At 35.4% G+C, this 20712-nt stretch overlaps 1 protein-coding gene across 20 annotated transcripts in view; it reads right to left on the bottom strand.

The window, feature by feature from the left end:
- DLG2 (discs large MAGUK scaffold protein 2) overlaps positions 1–20712 on the bottom strand; it is a gene marked incomplete at both ends in the record, with an annotated part of 2113672 nt that overhangs the window by 520088 nt on the left and 1572872 nt on the right. For all 20 annotated transcript variants that reach the window (XM_080704556.1, XM_080704554.1, XM_080704555.1 and 17 more), the window contains 2 exons: positions 2702–2846; positions 15527–15663. In XM_080704556.1, coding sequence (XP_080560682.1) covers positions 2702–2846; positions 15527–15663 — 282 coding nt within the window. The remainder of the gene's footprint in view (positions 1–2701; positions 2847–15526; positions 15664–20712) is intronic.

Genomic DNA, 20712 nt, shown 5'->3' with positions numbered 1-20712 from the left:
CTGCTATCTGTTTGTGTTTAATATATATACGTTCATGGTGACCTTTACAATGAGAAAGATATAATAACAGTTGTATATGTAACATCAGCTAGTATAATTAAATGAATAAGAGGAGAGATCCAACATATATATTTTCAGAACGATAATTTTCTACTGAAATAAAAATTTTAGCTTTTTAATTGCAAAGCTCACATACATCCTTTTCATACAAATAATATCCAATCATCAAAAGCAAAGCTCCTAAGAAATGATATCTTGTATAAAACTTTGTCCCTAAATATGCTATGCTCTTATCTTGGAAAGGCCAAGAACTCTAGTCTTTCTTTTCCACTCCTCTTCCTTAATTTATCTATTTTTATTATTTATTTATTTATTTTAATGATTGTTTATTTAGGTACTCAGAATTCTTATTAAATTTGGTAGTGGTAATTCTTATTGAACATAATACCCCCTATCTTTCTGTGAATAGCTACTTCCCCTTAGCATATTTTCTAACTTCATACATTTTCCTGAAAATAACATAATTTTGGTCTTCTTTATGTTTGAGTAAAATTCCACTGTGTGATGTAATGCAGTTTTGTAATTCATTCATCTACTGATAGACACCTAGGCTGGTTCCATAATTATGAAATAGACTCTCCCAAAATTCAGCTCTGATCCGTTGTTATCTTGCTTAAATTGCCATTTTTATATTGTCTTGAAATTATTATAAACTCTTCTCTTTGCCATTCTTTAAAAGTTGATCGCAAATACTGCGGTCCTCACATAAAGCCTGTGCTTTCTGATTATCTGTACCTTTGTTCCCCTGTACCATCTTCCATTTATGTCTCTTACCCCAGCTTAAATGTAGAAATCTCACCATTCTTCAAAGTACAATTCTGATGCCACTCTCTGTTTATAGATTTTTTTTCTAATCTTTCAAAGACAGATGATATATCTCCCTATCTTAAGTCTCCGAAGAAAATTTATTTTTATATTTCTATGGAATATACATCTCTCTGATTCTGCCAAATTGCTGCTACTTATATATCTGAGTTAGCTTACCTTCCAACCAAATTCCTTGAAGACCATGATTATATCTCCTCTGTATCTCACTTATCACCTTACAAGGTATTTCATGCATATTTACTCAGTACATATTTCTCAGATTGAGTAGAAACTTTTGCTTTCTTTTTCCTCTTTGACACTGATCTTATCTGCCCTTCATGAAATGGTTCACAGACCCTCAAGGCTGATATTTTTCTAAATTTATCCAGTTTTAAAAACTCTGAAATTAAAACTCTTTCCTTTTCTAATGTAATACTGTTTTTAGCTTAGTGCCTGCTTACAAACCAAACATATTTTGAGAGTAAGCCATTTTAGAGTCATCCCTAAGAAAAGTAATAGTTAATGTAATGGGCAAGTAACAAAATTACTCAACCCTTAAATTTCTCTCAAGAGAAGCATCTAAATCTAAGAGAGGCCAATAAGCTTGCTTAAGAATATAGCACTAACGAATGGCGTCTTGAAGAGATTCTGAGTTACAGACACAACTGATCTCTCAAAATTCTAGAAGGAGCAAGGCTATTTGCATCAATAAAACTACACATTGAAAAAATGAACTATGTCTAAATTTAGTTCCAAGAGACAGAGCTTTATTTATTTTTTGGGGGGGCTATACTCCAGAACTGTTTTATATTTTGTTTGGAAACAGGGTCTCACTAAGTTGCTGAGAGCCTCACTAAGTAGCTGAGGCTGGCTTTGAACCTGTGCGATTCTCCCGTCTCAGCCTCCCAAGCGTGGGGATTACAAGCATGCACCACCACGCCCGGCGAGACAGAGCTTTAGATAAGGTTCTTGCTAACCCATTAAGAAGAAATATGAGGTATATGTAGCACTGAATTTTGTGAGCACCCCATAATAGCACCTGAGGTTAATTGAAGTCCCTCCCAATCTACTTCTATTGTTAAGTGTGACTGATTATTTTCTCTTTTTCCCTGCAATATAACAAATTCAGGCAAAGGTAAGAGCTATGATGATGTTTAAAGAACATGACTTCATCATTCCAGTCCTTCCTCAAGAAGAAGTATAGAGCTATCTGTGGTTTGTTTTGCCCACCCTCTTTTCTAACATATTACTATATGTATCTGAATTAGAAAGAATATTATGGCAAAAGAATGATCATGCTTAGCTGGGCCTGGTGGCATGTGCCTGTAATCCCAGTAGTTGGGAGGCTGAGACAGGAGGATCACAGGTTTGAGGCCAGTCTTTTAGTGAGATGGTCAGCAATGAAGTGAGACCCTGTTTTAAAAGTAAAAATATATATATATTTATATATACTAGGGCTGGAGGCATAGTTCAGAGGTAGAATGCCTCTGGGTTCAGCCTCTAGTAACAAACAACCAAAGTGTTCATGCTCTAGGAGGCTGAGAAATAGTTCAATGGAATGTGTTGCCCCCTACACTCTTGTAATCACATTCTCTACAATATATACCACTGAGCATTCCTCAGTGGTAGACCAGCCAATCCTTCAAGATGTCAAAATATTAGCTAAGGCCTTGCAAGGCAGTATGGGGTGAAAGTGCAGAATATTTTCTGAAGGATTTCCAGAAGCTGGACAAGTGTCAAAGTGCAAGCATAGGACTTTGAAGATGGCTTTCTACAATCCCAGTTTTGTTCACTTGCCACGCTATTAAAAGCTGACACTGAACACGGTACTTACAGTGAGTAATATCAGGTGGACCATAAGGATCAGTCATGTAAATGGTGGTGGGTTTGCCAACTTTTAGATAAACTACATCAGATGTGTTCTTCAAAATTGCTACCGCCTCTTCATGTGTCACTTCTTCTAAACTGTAGTTGTTTACCTGAAAGGGGGGAAATCAATACTGGGGTTAAACCATTTGGACAGGAAGATATCCAGAATTATGATCTTTAAAGGATAAATTGCAGTGATTAGTTCATTATCTATGTCATACTTGGATAGCACAGATAAATTAAACAGCCAAAGCAGGTAAGGTACAGGTCATTGATGTTATAAAACAAGGTCACTTCTGCCTTTCTTTATGAGGAAGTTACATATTACAGTAGAAATCAGAATAGTATTTGTAGAAAGAAGAAACAAAGGGTAAAATGTTTTTCCTTAAAAAAAAACCCAGAGGACCAATACTCCAACATATAGGTACTGGTAGATCCTTTCTCAATAAGATCCTCAAAGCTCAGAAAATTAAAACAAGAACTTATAAATGAGATGGCATGAAGTTAAAAAGATTTTGGGCAGCAAAGAAAAACACCAAGCATCTGAAGAGAGAACCTATGGGGTGGGTAAAGATATTTGTCAGCTGCTCCTCTAATGAAGGACTAATATTTAGGGTATACAACGAGCTTTAAAAAAGAAACATAGCCGGGCGTGGTGGCGCACGTTTGTAATCCCAGCATTTGAGAGGCTGAGACCTGGAGGATCGCAGTTCGCGGACAACCTCAGCTACTTAGTGAAGCCTTCTGCAACTCAGTGAGACCCGGTTTCAAAATAAAGAATAAAAAATAGGGCAGAGGGTGTAGCTCAGAGGTCAAATGCCCCTGGGTTTCATCCCCAGACCCGAAAAAAAAAAAAAAAAAAGAAACATTATGCCGGGCCTGGTGGTGCACGCTTGTAATCCCCACGCTTGGGAGGTGGAGACAGGAGGATCGTGCAGATTGGAAGCAATCAGAAATGCAAATTAAAACCACCCTGAAATTTTATCTGACTCCAGTTAGAATGGAAATTATCAGGAAAACAAATAACAAATGTGGGGATATAGGGTAATAGGGACTTGGATACACCATTGGTAGAAATTCAAATTACTACAGTTGTATGGAGATCAGTATGGAAGTTTTGTAGAAGACCGGAAACAGAAGAACATCTTATACCTGTCCTGGGTATCTTTCCAAAGAAATTGAAGCCAGGATATTATAGCAATACATGTATATTCATAATTATAGCAACACAATTCACAATAGCCAAATTATGGAACCAGCCTAGGTGCTTATTAACAGGTGAATGCATCACAAAACTGTAGCATATACAAATACAGAATTTTACTCAGCCATAAAGAAGAACAAAAGTATGTCATTTGCAGGAAAATGATGAAAATTGGCAATATTATGCTAAGCAAAACTTGCCATTTTCAGAAAACAAATAGCTGTATGCTTTCTCTCATTTATAAGAAGCTAGATAGAAAATGGGAAACAAAACAGACCTCAGAGTATCAGAGGCTCCAACTGAGTGATAGAAGGGTTTTAAGAAAGGGAGGGTGGGGGTAGAGACATAAAGAAGATAACATTTTAAGTAATGCTATGTATGTTTATGAGATTAGCAATGCCAATCTCAGTGACATGTACAGGGAAGGAGGGGGGTGGGATCCTAAGGGAAATGCAACTCGTGTTGTGTACAAATATATTCCTATCACTCTATACCTCAGTATGATGTATAATTATAATTCATCAATAAAAGTATGATGTAAAAATATAAAAGAGAAAAGGAAATAAAAAATCATTTATAACCTCCCTATTTGGGTATATTTCTTTAAAAATGGTGACCATATTGTCCACATTTTCTGTATTCTGCTTTTGAAACCTAGAATTGCTTTGTCCATAACATTAATATTCAACATGACTTTTTGTTTTCCACAGAGCCTGGTGCTGCATGCTGATAACAATGATTTAACTAATCTCTTACTAGTGCACATTTAGTTTGCTTCTAATTTCGCAACTGTAAGAAATTTTGGAACAACGCTTCCTTTTTCTATATTTGTACCAACTTTAGTGATTTCTTTGTAATAAATCATATACTTCGAATTGCTGGATCAAATTATATAAACATTATTAAGGTTTTAAAAATTAGGTATTTATATAATTACTGTATATATAATACATATTATATATATATATATATATATATATATATATATATATATGTTTTTCCTATACACAAATAACATATTTATGTTTTTTTCTAAACATATATAACTATGTTTAATTTATAAATTAAATATATGAAGAGCTTTTATTGAGGTACTGGGGATGGAACTCAGGGGCATTGTACCTCTAAGCTACACCTCTCAGCCCTAATGTTTTTATTCTTTATTTTGAAACAGGGTCTCACTAAGTAGCTGAGGTTGTCCGCAAAGCACGATCCTCTTGTCTCCGCTTCCCAAATGCTGGATTATAAACGTGCGCCACCACATCCAACTTATATGAAGAGTTTAACATAGTAAAAAATAAATGATGAACGCCGGGCGTGGTGGCGCACGCTTGTAATCCCCGCGCTTGGGAGGCGGAGACAGGAGGATCGCGCAGGTTCGAAGCCAGCCGTGCTGGCGTAAGAGACCCTGTTTCAAAAATATAAAATAGGTCTGGGAGTGTAGCCCGGAGGTTCAAGAAGGGCTTCCAGGAACCCCAGTACCACAAAAAAAAATGATGAACAATAACATAGAACAATTATAAAAATATACTGTAATAAAATCGCCAGCCACACTTTTATTCTTCAGCTTTGGGGTGCTTTTTTTGTATACTAGAACTTGAATCCTGGGTCTTTACCTCCAAGGGTCTCAATAGAGGATCTGGTGATATTGCTGACACTGGTCTTGAATCTGCAATTCTTCTGTTTCAGCCTCCCAGGTACTAGAATTGAAGCTGTGCACCACTCAGCTGGGCTGGGGTCCATTTTTTAAGTAAACTAAGACTTACTTGAACACAAGCACTGTGATACTACTATTGTCAATCTCATAACTGATATGTAAACTCCATGACTAGTAAGCAGTAGTATATACTGCACGAAAATGCTATACAGAGGGGTGATTTAGTTCCTGAGTAGGACAGAGCAAGATAGTATGAGACTTCATCACACTACTCAGAATAACATGCAAATTAAAACTTATTAGTTGCTTATTTCTAGAATTTTCCTTGTAATATTTTTGGGCCATGGTTGACTTGAGGGTCTTTGAAACCACAGAAAATGAAACTGTGGATAAGGAGGAACTACTGTGCATATTCTCTGTACTGTACTTTAGTCATATAATACCTGATGTTACTAGTTTTATTACTTATGTATTTTTGTTTCCTATTGTTATGTAAACTTTACATGCCAGTTATTCTTTGGTGGTATGGTCCAAGACAAGAGCCCTGGAACTTGAGAGAGTTGAACGTAACTAGTCTATGAAGGCTGAGTGCAAGCTCTCCAATAAGCATCTCTTTAGGTTGTTGCATTTCTCTTCCAGATCAGTGATAGTCTCTTAAATCCTCTTATATGTCCAGTACCTGCATGTGTTCATTCACCGACCAAATGTTTACCTATGATGTGCTGGGCACTGTTTTATATTGTAGAGATACAGTGGCAAATCATAAGTGTAATAATCATAGTCATAGGAAACATTTCTAAGGTCTGTATTAAATGCCAGGAGCTATTCCAAAGAATTTTGCAGATATCAGCACAATTAAATGCACCAGCAGCCTATGGGACATCTAATATGATTAACTTTACTTTGCAGATAAGAGAAGCATTGTCCCCAAGAGGTCCAGAAACTTGTCTAAAGTCACTGATCTAAGAAGTGCCAGAGGCAGAATTCAAAGTAAGGTACCTCGGCTTCAGAGACCATGCTCTTAACCACTTGTAATACAAACAAGATTTCCCTGTTCTCTTGAAACCTACATGCGAATGGCTATTTGTGAGATTTAATTTCTTTCAAAAATCTTGATAATGTTCATATAGTTTGGTCCAGCGATTCTACCTAGTCATAGATGAATACAAGCATGCAAAGAGGGAGGATGTAGAGGCACTATAGATGTGGAGAACACGGTCAATGACAGCAGCGCTTAATAACTGAGAAATAACAAAAATGCTAGAACTAACGTCTATTTGTCACTTTCAGATCACATATTTAGGGAGTACTTTGTCATAGATTTTTTTAGCATAAGCTGCATAGATGATCTTCACTATAGCTGTATAAAGTAGACATTACTAATTAGGCCTTCCTAAAGATGAAAAGAAAAACCTGATGCTTAAAAAGTTAACATAACAAAGAGTTAACACAACTTCCACATAGCAAAACCACCAGTTCAATCACAGGCTTCCTGAAAAAGAAAAATGTGTCTGTCCGTAAGTGCCGCTTACGCAGTCTCTTCTTTCTCCCTTTAGAACAGGGTCTACTTCCCAGAATACATGTAAAAAAGACATAAAAATTTCAAAGTAATATAATTATGTATGAGTAATTATTATATGTCTTTTGCTCAATTCAGTGGTGACAGTATATCTCATCATCTTAATATACTACAACAGTCAAAAAATAAGCAAAATGCAAAGGAATTTATATGTCTCTCTATCCCTTAAAAATCTTACATATTTGACTGGGCACTTATTTTAAGATGGTACTATTTGTGCCAAGTAATAAGTATATAAAACAACTGATGATACTATACGGTTGTTTAATATGTGTATGGGAAGGGTGTTTCCTCTAAAAAATTGCAGCTCAGACTTTGTGGCCAGGACTCACACATGCTTCTATTAAGAAAAAACAAAAAACAAAAAACAGAAAAACAGAATTTGGTGGCCAAGGAGATTATAAACCAATGGAAAAGGCCCCCATGTCCAGAAAATAACCAGATTAAATAATAAGGTGCCACAAAGCTGTGTTTCTGACAAGGCTCATTGTCTCTCTTCCCAGAGTGCAGAAAGTACACAGCTCATTAGGTTATCAGTGGAAGACTGAAGTGGCTCGTACTCATTAAATTGTATCTTTTCCAGGTTTTAAGGTGGTCAGTGAAATGATCCAGAAAATGTTATGCTCAAGGTGTGTTTACAGAGACTAACTTTGCTAACAGACCTATAAACTGCATACCTGATCTCTGAGAAACCTAAGGGAAATTTTTAGACCAAAATGCAAAAATTAAGTAAAGGATGGAAGTATTGGTAGGAAAAACAGAAATAGTTTCAATAGTGGTGGCCTAGTTGGTTTTTATTTGGTGACTGAAAATTTTGAAAAATATACATAGATTTTAGTCACTGAACAGGTGACATTATGATATTGACAACAGGATATAGTGATGAAGGGCATGCGTTTTTCCATCATGCAGATGGAGATTTGAGCCTTGGTCTTGGTGCTTCCTTGCTCTGTGTCCTAAGACATTTACTTAACTTTTAAGCCTCAGTTTTGACATATGTAAAATAAAAATGATAATAGGCTTTGCCTTAAAGGGTTATTTTTTTTTTTTTTTGGTGGTACTGGGGTTCCTGGAAGCCCTTCTTCCTCCGGGCTGCACTCCCAGACCTATTTTATATTTTTGAAACAGGGTCTCTTACGCCAGCACAGCTGGCTTCGAACCTGCGCGATCCTCCTGTCTCCACCTCCCAAGCACGGGGATTACAAGCGTGCGCCACCACACCCGGCGTTAAAGGGTTATTGATTAGGATGTATTGGCCTATGTGATGTCACAGGCACATTAGAATACTTAATGTCAGTTTCCATCACTAATACTATTGCCATCATCCAAATTTCTTCCCAGGAAACAGGATTTCTTCCTGAAACTTTTCGCTGATCATTTTCCTGCGTAAAACATCTGTGAACTGATGAGCTTAATTAGGGTACTGCTGATGAAGCTTCTGTGTGTGGTCTCTAAAAAAATTTAGAATAGTACGGGATCTGGATCAAAAAGTGCTCTTTTGTGCTGAAGTCTTCAAAATGTTTTTCACAAAAGTGGGTTTGTTTGGGTTAATTATGTGTGTGCATTATCCTTTGAACTCTCAAGATAAAAGGCCTACAGCTGGAGATGATTGTATGCAGAGAGAAGGGACATTACACTGATTGGTTAGTTGCTTTTGTCATTGTTTTTCATTGTCTTTTTTGAAAATTTTTGCATCAAGTATCTGTCTATAATGGTGAACACTGAACAACTGGCCTGGTTTCAGGAAAAAAAAAAAACATGATGTGCTTTTGAGTGAAGTGTTCTCTGTGGGTGTACTCCACAGGAGAAGACATGTGAAGCCTGGCTGTATATGTGCAAGGGGAGAGAGAACTGAGGCCAAGAAAGAAACGCTGGAGGTGAGATGACTCATTCTCTCAAACGGAAGAGGGAGCATGGAATTTGAGCACCAAGCAAGAGGGCAGACCAGCTGAAGACAGAGGTACCTACCAGGAGATCTGAAAGAAGGGGACATGGCCATTTTTGTGGAAATTCAAATGAGTGTAAGCTGAAATATATGTATGTGTATCTCCCAAAAGTGGGAGATGTGGGGGCAGGAAAAGATGATAATGATGAGGAATGGGCCATGTAGAGATAATAAGATACCTGACCTTTCCATATTCATGCAAGACTATCAGTTTGGTGGGACAAAGTGGGAAGGGGTTTGGGATATAAGGTTACCAAAGAATTCTGTAAGGACAAGGGGGACTCTAGAAACACTGAAAAGAAAATCACAAACTTTAACATTAACTTTTAAAATGGAGACAAAATGGTTAATAGAGAGTGTAAGCAACATTAAAAAGGGATCAGTCCAATACAATAATACCAACTATATAAAAATAAATATGCATTAACCAAGAACAGAAATCCATGTGGTACACCGAAATGAACTATTATAATGAAATTTATATTATAAATATGTATCAATCAATAGAAAACATATTGATAATGGTTATCTTTAGATGACCGATATTATCTTGGTTTTAATCTTTTCAGCAATGAGAATGTATTAGTTATGGTTGCAAAGATAAAAATCATTTTTAATATTTTAATCATTTTGGCAATGAGAATGTATTAGTTATGGTTAAAAAGATAAGCAATATTTTCTTGTTTTTAATCTTTTCAGCAATGAAAATGTATTAGTTATGGTTAGAGCAAAATTAACTCTATTTGAGCAAGAATAAAAATTTTAAATTAGGAAGAACAGAAACTAAGTGCAATGGCCTAATTATAAGAGACATACAGGATCTCATGATTCATGAAAATCAGAATAGAAAAGAAGAAAGTTAGCTTCTCATGCACAGTGAAGAGACTTAAATTTATTAGAAATTATAGCCATATATTAAACCTTAATGTTTCTAGAAATCATAGCAACTTGATATGATGAAGTAATTTTGAATGTGGACTCAGATCTGGTTTTAATTCTTTGTTTTATATGTTTAAGTCAGTTAAAATATTTGCTAAGAATTCACTGTCTTATGTGTAAAATAGGGACAACAGTACCTTATGTGTTGACTTATTTGTGTATATGAGACAGTAATGAGAACATGAACTTGTAATGGCTCTGTATGATATAAAACAGTTCACAAATATGTCACTATCTGTGAGAGGACTGAGATGCGGGCTCCTGCTTGAAGGGTTAATAAAGCAACTCTGGCTCCTGAGAAGCAGCTTGGAATGCCAGGCTGGGAGGCAAGCACGCTTCCTCTAATCAGAGAGCTATGAGTATTGCGGAGTTGCCTTCAAGGTCGGAAGCAGCTCTGGCCCTCTCTCTGAATGTCCTTCCCAGCACAGACATCTCTCAGAAAACTTACTGGTATGATAAACAGCTTGAGATGTTATGAGCAGTCACAGGTGTTCTTTGCTTCTAATTGTAAAACAAAAGTTTTTTTGAGACTCATCCTTTAGCTTTACTCACACACATCCATTGTTGCTTTAAGATAACCTTGTAATGTCTAAAATAGTTAATTTGTCTATGGATCTCATAGAAGCTTTCTCTATAAAATCTGATTGCTCCTTCAATAAAACATGCAGTGTACATGAAACCTGCATCCCCTGTGTCCCGTGAATTGGCTTTACCCTCAGGTCTCCAGTGCACTAGACACTGACAACTATCATTCTTAACTACATTATGATGTGAGATTACAAAGCACCAATAACAATATATTAAAATAAATTAATTAAATCTTGGAGTCTTTTATTAGATACAAATGTATTTTAATATTAATAAAAATAAAATTGAAAAGAAAAAAATACCATAATCAGGCATTGAGCTGTTGCCAGTTCTGCTGCTAGAAATAGTTTCTTGCTGTTCAAAGACTTTTCTCTGGCAATGATCACTCCCTGCCTTCTACAACACATACTCCTGCAGTACCTCTTCTTATCTCCAAGACTTACCTTCTCAAAAATATTCATTTTCATGTCCCCCCAAATAATATGTTATAAATAGTTGGTACTTGATAAGTGTTGAGATAAGCTAAATAGGTTTAAAGTAATGGCTGTGCTATTCAAAGCAAAAAGAAATTAAAATTCTCTATTTTACAGGAAGAATAGGGTATCTGTTGAGTGTCTACTTTCCATTTGTATTGAGTCCTAGAGCCAAAGAGTATGAATGAAGCAACAACGCACATCTATTGGACACTCATAGGATTTGATAGGAGTGTGTTGGTGGTAGGATTACAGTTCTTGGCTTTTATTGGGTATAACCGATGAATGCCGTTTCATGTCCTGTTTTACATTCAGATAATTTATGTGTCTTTGTATAATCTTCAGTGTGGTTTTGTTATTGGCATTTGAATTAGGCAATTTTATAAGTAGACCAAGAATAACAACTGAAGTCGTAAAAACTAATGCTCATTCAGAAAACTAGATTGCTTCTATTCATATTTCCTAAACTTGTTTGCTGTCCTTACCATATAAGTTTTGAACTGAAAACAAGAGAGGCTTACTCATAGTACATCTAAGTATAGTTTACTAACTTTAGTTGTAGGTGTGTGTGTGTGTGTGTGTGTGTGTGTGTGTGTGTGTGTGTGTTGGTACTGGAGACTGAACCAAGGGCTCTATACTTCTGAACTATGTCCCAGCCCTTTTTTATTTTTTTATTTTGAAACAGGATCTCATTAGGTTGCTGAGAGTCTTTTAAATTGTGGAGACTGGTCTTTAACCTGTGATCCTCTTGTCTCAGCCTCCCAAATATTGTGCCACCATTCCCAGCTAGTTATAGATATTAGCAAAGTATCTAAGGTGTTATATAAGTATGACCAAATAAGTTTGACAATTATAATGTTAATAACAATTAAATGTTTCTTGACTGAAGGATTTCACATACTTTTGAACATGCTAAAATTCATTGAGGATCTGTAAGATGGGTGAGATACAAGTTCCAGAATATTTGTCAAACTTGTTTGGCCATAGATACTTTTTATGTAATTCAGGTAGAAGACTATTATTTTCAAAAACCCATTTGGGAATTACTGATGTAAAACAATGCTAGTATGGTAATGAGACCAAGACAGAGAAGAAGCCTGCATTTGACTTACCTAAGGTAGATTGGGTAGCATTAGTACAGCTGCCTGTGATCAAAACACAGCTTCCTCACGTCTGAAACCAGTGTCTTTCCACCTGACTTAAAAACCTTTGTTATCTTCCCCTCATCTACCACTTCCCTTTAAGGAAAGAAGATATAGGCTCATTCTCTACAAAAGGAATAAAAGTTCTCTCACTGACAATTATTTCCTCAAATGTCAAGTGGAGGTTATAGAGGAAAAAAAGGAAAGAAAATGAAATGTAAAATCTTAAATTACAATATGACAGGAAGCTTGACAACTAACAACGAATACAACCCCCATTGAAAAGAAAAACGATCTCAGATTAAAAGTTTCTGGTATTGTTCAGACAAAGGTGAACAAGATCACATTCCTATAATATATTTGGCTCCATCTATCACCCTGGTAGAGCTTAATAAAAACCAGTGTGTGTAAATATGTGGAAGAATTTGAAAATCTTCAGTCTTGTTAACTTATGATTACCTGTCTTAGGAAACTTAAGACTAAAAGGTAATCATTCTCTCCAGTATTACACTATAGCACTACACTCTGGTATAATCCATAAAAATCAGATGTGACTATCACTCTACTAAACAAAACAAAAATTTAGGAATAAGTAATGATGGGAAATTAGCACATATACACATTAATGTGTTCAAGAGAAACTATGCTATATAGCTGGGTGACCCATAAAAAAAAATAAAACCAATGTGACTTTATAAAAATCTATTCAAAACACTAAGAGGCTTTTGGCAAAGGGGATGGAGAGGATACAATCTCCTAATATTTGAATAAATGTAAAGGTTAGATGTTACAAAATTCCCTCATTTTTTAATTTTTTATTTTTGTGGTACTGGGGATAGAACCCAGGAGCATTCTACCTCTGAGCTGTACCCCCAGCCCTATTTTTTTTATCCTTTGCTTTGGAACAGGGACTCACTGAGTTGCAAAGGGCCTAAGAGCCGAGGCTGTACGCGAACTGAGATCCTTCTGTCTCTGTCTCCCAAATGCTGGGATTACAAGTGTGCACCACCATGCCCAGCTCTTCTCTCAGTTTTTAAAACTGGGAAATAGGATTATAAGAAATTAAAAGAAATTTTGTCCAAGCTATTGACAAGAGATAACATGTGATAAAATATACCACAGAATTAAAAGAAGATGTGTTAAACATCGTAAAATGAATGAGAAGTGGAAAAGTGGCAATCTAAAACTTTTTCAAACATGTATAGCGGAGGAATTAGTCTTCACAATTCTGTTTCAAAGGAATGAAGCTAAAAAGGAATGTAGATAAAAGGAGAAACTTACAGGAATATATATTTTAACATAATGTTAAAAAATCTAAAAATGGTTAATACCCAATGGACACCTTTGAAAATAAAATAAATAAAATAAAACTTCATTAATTTCCCTAGACTTTTGTGGATATTTTTGAAAGTTCTTTGAAGGTCTCCATCCTGAGGGAGGTACTACCACAGGCAAGGGACTGCTTCATGTGGTGGCTTTTCTATAAGGCTCTGATATACCAAATGATTGCAGAAATGAGATGACATTTAAGATGGCTAATTTTTAATTTTGATACATAAAAAACTTCTTGGAGGAAAAAAGCACCCAATATTATATGTTATTATTTAGGTGATTCCCAACTTAATACCTGTTTTATTTGAGAAACTGAGGAATTATTACAAAGACAGAGACAGAGACAGAGACAGAGACAGAGACAGAGACAGAGAGAGAGAGAGAGAGAGAGAGAGAGAGAGAGACAGAGACATACTTTTGCTTTAGAGGAAATTATTGGATACATCCTGAATTATAGGCACATATCCACAAAAGTCAAGGGATATTAATGAAGTTTTATTTTAGACCAGTGTACTCATGGAACTGTGAGTGAATAATATATGGGGGAAATTTTCATAAGAAAGGAGAGAAGGAAGTGGTGCAAATTGCTTTAGAAATAATACCACATTTAGAGAAAATATGCAGAGTGTGGTACAGCTGGTAAATCATAGACTCTAAATGGTTTGTACTTCCTTTGGGGGAGGAGAGTAGAAGGGGAGGATGAAAATGAGGTTATGAATGTAGGTTAATAAAAGAAAGGGGAGGTGGAAAGGAATGACCAAAGGAGAGCATTAACAATATTTTGGAGTTGAAGCAAGATAATTGGTCTTCTAAGATGGCTTCAACTAATTTTTTTTATCTTTCTCTTGATCATCTTTCTTTCAGAAAATTATAAAATGAATCATTTCCTTTCATTTCCAGATTCAGCTTGCCAGTTGTCTTGGAAGTACTAATTATGTTTTCCTTACATAAGAGAGGAGAGACTTATCATTGTTAAAGGTTCATTTTTAAAAAACTATGAGTTAAAACTCAAAATAGTTAAGAATTATGTCACAGCTATTTTTGAAATCATTGTCTCTAAAATGAATAGCATGAAAATTATAATGAAAAAATAATCTGGTGCCTGGAAAATCCTTTGACAGAATCATCTAGAGATTTAAAAAAGAATTTGAAAATAAATCTAGAAATTAAAACATAACTTCAAGAAATAGGAACATAATATCTTGTGCAATTTTACCATAACAGGCATTGAAGAAATACCAGAAGAGCTGTCTACAACTAACCTCTTACAGAACAGTGAGTCAGAAGTGAAACCAGTCACTGACACAGTCATTACTTGAAAATGAAGCTGTCCTTTTCATTTTTTAGCTTAGCACTGTGAAGAAGACGCAAGCAATAAAGTTTATATTCTAGAGAGAAGTTGTGCAGGTCTTATAACCCTTATAACAACAATTTTTTTCCTAGTTCAGAAGATAAATCATCATGAGAACTGTCCTTAAATAAAAAGCAAACGAACAAAAATTTCAGAATTGCTCAAGAATGAACATGGCAGTAACTTCAGGTTGTGAAAAAGCCCCAAACACTGAGACAAAGCTCTGAATGAAGTAAAAATGAAGGTTAAGTAACTTAAAGGAGGAGCCCTCATCTCATGGGACTTGGTGGCATTATAAGAGAGAGTGACATCCCCCTCTGCCAGCACAAGCTCATAGAGAAGGCTACGTAAGGATGCGACCAGAAAGTGGCCATCTGCGAATCAGGAAGAGAATTCTAACCAGAGACCTGATTGGCGGCAGCTTCCACATTCCTAGCCTAAAGAGCTGTGAGAAGATAAATTTATGTTGTTAATCTATGGTATTTTGCTATGGCAGTCTGAGGTGACTGAAGCAGTCACATACACTGAGAAACAGGAGCTTTATCAATACACCCACTGTTGAACATGGAGGGACACTCACCATTAATAGCCTGTCTCCTACTTGCAACCTCCCATCTTTCTGTGCTGCTCCGCCATCTATAATTTTTGTTACATAAATGCTGTTGTCTCCAGGAATGTGCTGGTTCCCCACACCTCCTGCAATACTGAAGCCTAAACCTGTGAGAAAAGAACAGAAAATGAAAAGCAAATGTGATTAGATAAATTTCAGTATTTTTTTTAGTGGATTTTCAGTTTGTTACAACAGCAATAAATAACAATAAGAATTCTAATTCAATTGATCTTGCTCTTTAAATATTTGAAGGCTTGTTGATTTTTGCTAATTAGCTAAAGATCTTCATTATCAATCCACATGAGCATTAGTTTGTTTTATTTCAAGACTGTGCACCTAACCGTTGCTGCTCTCCAGCTAATCAGTTTGTAATGGTGATTGACCAGAACAGTGATTGGGCAAAGCATGGAGAGGACCTATGAGTCAGGAAAAACACAGTTACAGTCCTCTTGTCAATAACCTCGACACAGAGCAAACAGAATGAGAGAACATTTTTTTGCCAACTATTCCTCTGATAGAGGACTAATATCTAGAATATACAGAGAACTAAAAAAACCTCACCACTAAAAAAATAAATAACCGAATGAAAGAATGGGCAAGTGAACTAAACAGACACTTTATAAAAGAAGAAATTCAAATGGCCAATAAATGAAAAAATGTTCAACATCATTAGCAATCAGAGAGATGCAAATCAAAACAACCCTGAGATTTCACCTAACTTCAATTAGAATGGCAATCATTCAAAACACAAACAACAACAAATGGTGGCAAGGATATAAAGTGGGAACTCTAACACATTTTGGATGGGATTGCAAATTAGTGCAACCATTTTAGAAAACAGTATGGAGGATCCTCAGAAGAATGGGAATGAACCTATCATATGATCCAGTAATACTATGTATTGCTGTGTATCTACCCAAAAGAATGGAAACCAAACTACAAAACTGATGCGTATGTATCTATGTTCATAGCAGCCCATATCACAATTGCCAAACTATGGAACCAGTCAAGATGTCCATTAACAGATGAATGGATTACAAAATTATGGGATATGTACACAGTGGAATTTTACTCAGTCATAAAAAGAACAAAATTATGTTATTTGTAGGGAAATGGAGAATATTATGCTAAGTGAGATTAGTCAGTCATAAAATATTCTCTCTTATAAATGAAAGCTAGGGAGAAAAAAGGGTCATAAAAGGAACTCTAGACAAAGGAAAAATCATAGATAAGCAAATAAGGTGACCTAACAGGGGGATGGAGGGTGGAAGAAGGAAAATCCCTAATGTACATTATATACATTCACAAACATATCAATAACTAAGCCAAACACGAGGAGGGAGGGAGGGAATGGGGTGGGAATTGGGGAAGGGCTAAATGAGTGATGTGTGCATGTATGCCTCTACCATCTTGTACTCCATTAGGGTGTATGACTACAATGCACCAATAAAAAAATTTTAAAAAAGCACAAATTTCGAGATGAGAGCCATGAGGGAAACACATTGGATATTTATGTCATAGGTACAAAGAGAAGAAAAAGAAGCAAGATTTGTGCTTTTCCTGATTTCTTTTCTGTCTAACCTGTCATATTTCCATAGTTCTTACCACTAACTTACCAACTAAATGTGAGGCTGACACAAATGGTAAAACATTCCCTCATATAGTCTGAAGGATAAAGAAATAGATAATATACTTTGACTTCTTTATAATAAATGATGGAATATCATAATTTTAATACAACAATTTCCTATTTTGATAGAAAGATCATACTGTGATTTGTATACTTTTTATTAAACTACATAATATTAACAAAAATAGGGTAATTTAATAAAATTCATAAGATAATTTTAGAGGAATGATTGATAGAATTTTTACAAGAATTATAAAAAAAAAACTCTTCAGGATATGCCCGGGCACACATTCAGCACTATACTCATAACCCATATTCTCACTGAATTTATAAATAATAATAATTAACATGTAAATGAATGAAAATGATAGGAAATATGAATCAAAGGCCTTTGTTATTAAAGAGAGGGTTTCTATAATGTTTTGACTTAAAAATCTTTTGAAAACCACAACATAGTCAATTTATAACACCATCATAAAATTTTTTGACAATTTATACAATAAAAAATGATAAAAAGCTCATTAAAATACTAGTTCTATTTCACTATGCTTTTACTAAGTAAACATTGGCTGGGACTATGAGCTCTTAAGATAGGATATGATTAATGGAAAAATGACAGCATAGTAAATTATAAAGTCACACTGCTGGAATTATATTAGAAATGCAATGATTTTGTTAAATTAGCTATAATTGTTGTTAAAAAGAAATGGAAAATGAATTTAAAGATAGAATAATTAAAATAAGTGTTATCTAATTTCCTACTGATGTGAGTAATTATTCTTTATTGATACCCTTCTACCCATAGGACAATGAATGTATTTCTTTGCTTAGGATTTAAATAATTTATTTACTACATAAACAATGACTAAAGAATAAATATAATGTCCCCAAATTGGCTTTTCCTATGAAATTTGAAACATATATCTGCTATGTTTTCCAAAACTGCTACTTTATTGAATAAGTGGATATAAAGGAGTTTAAAATATTTATAAAGTTTCATAGCCACATGCAAGGACCAATATATTTTCTTTATAACAATACAGAGGTCATTCCAAACTCTAAAGCAAAGGTTGAACACAAATCTAGGAACTCTGATTTACTTCTACTAATCCAGCAATAAATGCCACAATCTCAGTTACAGGAGAGCTATGGAAACAAATGACCACCATAAAGAAGATTAAGTCCAACAAAAAGAATAACTATGTAGTTAACATTTGAAGTTGAGGATTGAACCAAGACAATGAAATCATCATGGACACTATGGACATAATATATCAGCTAAAAAGTAAAAAGTGCTTTTATTTGGAGATGAGTTTTACTTTTGAGATTAGCTCTATGTATTTCTTTTTGAATGGTGACTCTGCTCAAGGTGAAGAAAAGTGTTTTTAGTGTGTGTCCCTCTCAGAGCCAGAGAAGTTCTTTGAAGCAACAGAGGTAAAACTTTATTAAACTTTGATGGCACATGAGCACACCTAAAACAAATCCACATTTAATCACTGACATTCTAGATGTTCAATTCAACATAGCAAGTAAACGTGTACCTTATGTCTACATTCAGAATAGTTTAGGGGTTCAGAATACAAGTTTATTTACAGAAGAAAGTATCCATCTGTGCTGTAAAATTAAAGGTATCTTCATTTGTTTACACATCCGTTCATTCAACTAGCCTCTATATAGTCCCTACCAATTATGAAATGGCTTCCTCTAGTATTATATAGGACCACTATAAAAACAATGATCCATGAGTGAGTTCATCTGAGTGGGTTTGACTGAACATGAATGAAACTGTTCTAACAAACCCAGGTGATGCTAATGACTTTGGGAGAATTGTTTGATGCAAAGGAAGGTGAGCTAGGACCAATGAGCAGTAATACCATACCCAAATGATTAGTCTGGAGGTAGTGGATGCTCCTCACATACACTCTGGTCATGCAGGACAGGCTGTGGACATCATAATATCTACACTAACTAAGGTCCTCCAGGACCAACTCTCCCTCCACAATCTGTCACCACTCTCCCATCCTTTCCTAACTAATCTCCCCCTCCTTCTTTCCACTCTAGACATAATTGCAGTCTCATATTATAAAACATTTTGAAACTACTTCCACCATATGCCTTTTGCTCTTTCTGTTTTTGCTGGCTAGAATAACTTCTGCTTCTGTAAGAGTCAGAACCTGACTTCCGTATTTAATATTGTCCCCTGACCATACACATACTCTACTCCCTTATCGTGGTCTTATTTTCATTTTCCCTTAGTATTTTTATCTTGTAAATTACTATTCAAATTGGCTATGTAATTTGCTTAGTTGGTAGGTTCTGTCACCTGGGTAAAAAAATAAGCTCTATGATGACAAATATTTTGTCTGTTTCATACTACGTAAATAGAACAGGGCCAGGTACCCACTTGCCTCATAAATATGCATAAATTAGTGTAAACATGAATAAAATAATTAATGTACACATGAATAAAAGAGGAAGAGGAAAGTCACATCTCTGAGAAAACTTCCCCTTAAAGATGAAGTGGTGGCTCTAAATTAGAGAGGGACAGAAAACAGGACACTCCTCTTTGGAAATGGTAACTGTAGAAGACACCACACTGCCTCTGGGGGACTTTGATTAGCTCTCTGCCCTCATCCTGCACAGAGCTCAAAACAATTCAGAGCAGGCCTGGCCAACAACAGAGCCAGCTCTACTTCTTCGTCCTTCCATCTACTACTGTGCAAATGTCACTCTTGGTTTCCTCTTCCTTAATAAAGGAGTAAGTATGTATACATTCTGTAGTTATAATAGATGCTTGATAAATAACTTTTCTATTCTCTATGAATCTTTACATAGTTTGGAAAATCAGACCCATAAATATTTTGATATAAAATAACTAGTTAGAATGGGCGCTAGAATGGCAGTGGTATTAGATGTAAGGAACATGACTTATTTTTTTGTTTTTTAGGTCTGGGGATGGAACTCAAGAGAATTCGACCTCTGAACTACACCTTCTTCCCTATTTTTTTTTTATTCTTTATTTTGAAAGAGGGTTTCACTAAGTTGTGGAGGGCCTCACTAAGTAGCTGAGGCTGTTCACAAACTGTAATCATCCAGTCTAAGCCTCCCGAGTGCTGGGATTACAAGTGTGTGCCACCATACCCAGCCGACTTGATTCTTAAAGGAACAGGAAAAGGAGAAATAGAATTTATATATGAGAAGATACTTTTGGCAGCAACACATACTCTGAATTCTAGATTGAGCAGACTAAAGAGTAAACTATTCTGAATTAATCATGCAGTGCCAGTAAAGTTCATATTAGCTCTACTGAGTTTAAAATGGAGAGAAAAATGCATGGTAAACCATTAAAACATTATAAAGTGATAAGCTAAAATGGTCCCTAACAGGATCAATACCATAAACATCATAAAGATTTGAGTAATGAAACACCCCCCCCCAAAAAAAAAACACTGATTTTTTGGAAGGGTCATTTTTGAATTCTTTAGAATTCTTCAGAATTTTTAAAAGAAGTCTACATGATTAAGAA

The sequence above is a fragment of the Muscardinus avellanarius genome (genome assembly GCF_963383645.1).
Source record: "Muscardinus avellanarius genome assembly, chromosome: 1".
NCBI classification, from domain to species: domain Eukaryota; kingdom Metazoa; phylum Chordata; class Mammalia; order Rodentia; family Gliridae; genus Muscardinus; species Muscardinus avellanarius.
The sequence above is the reverse complement of the archived record's forward strand: the minus strand, read 5'-3'. Positions and strand labels throughout refer to the sequence as shown.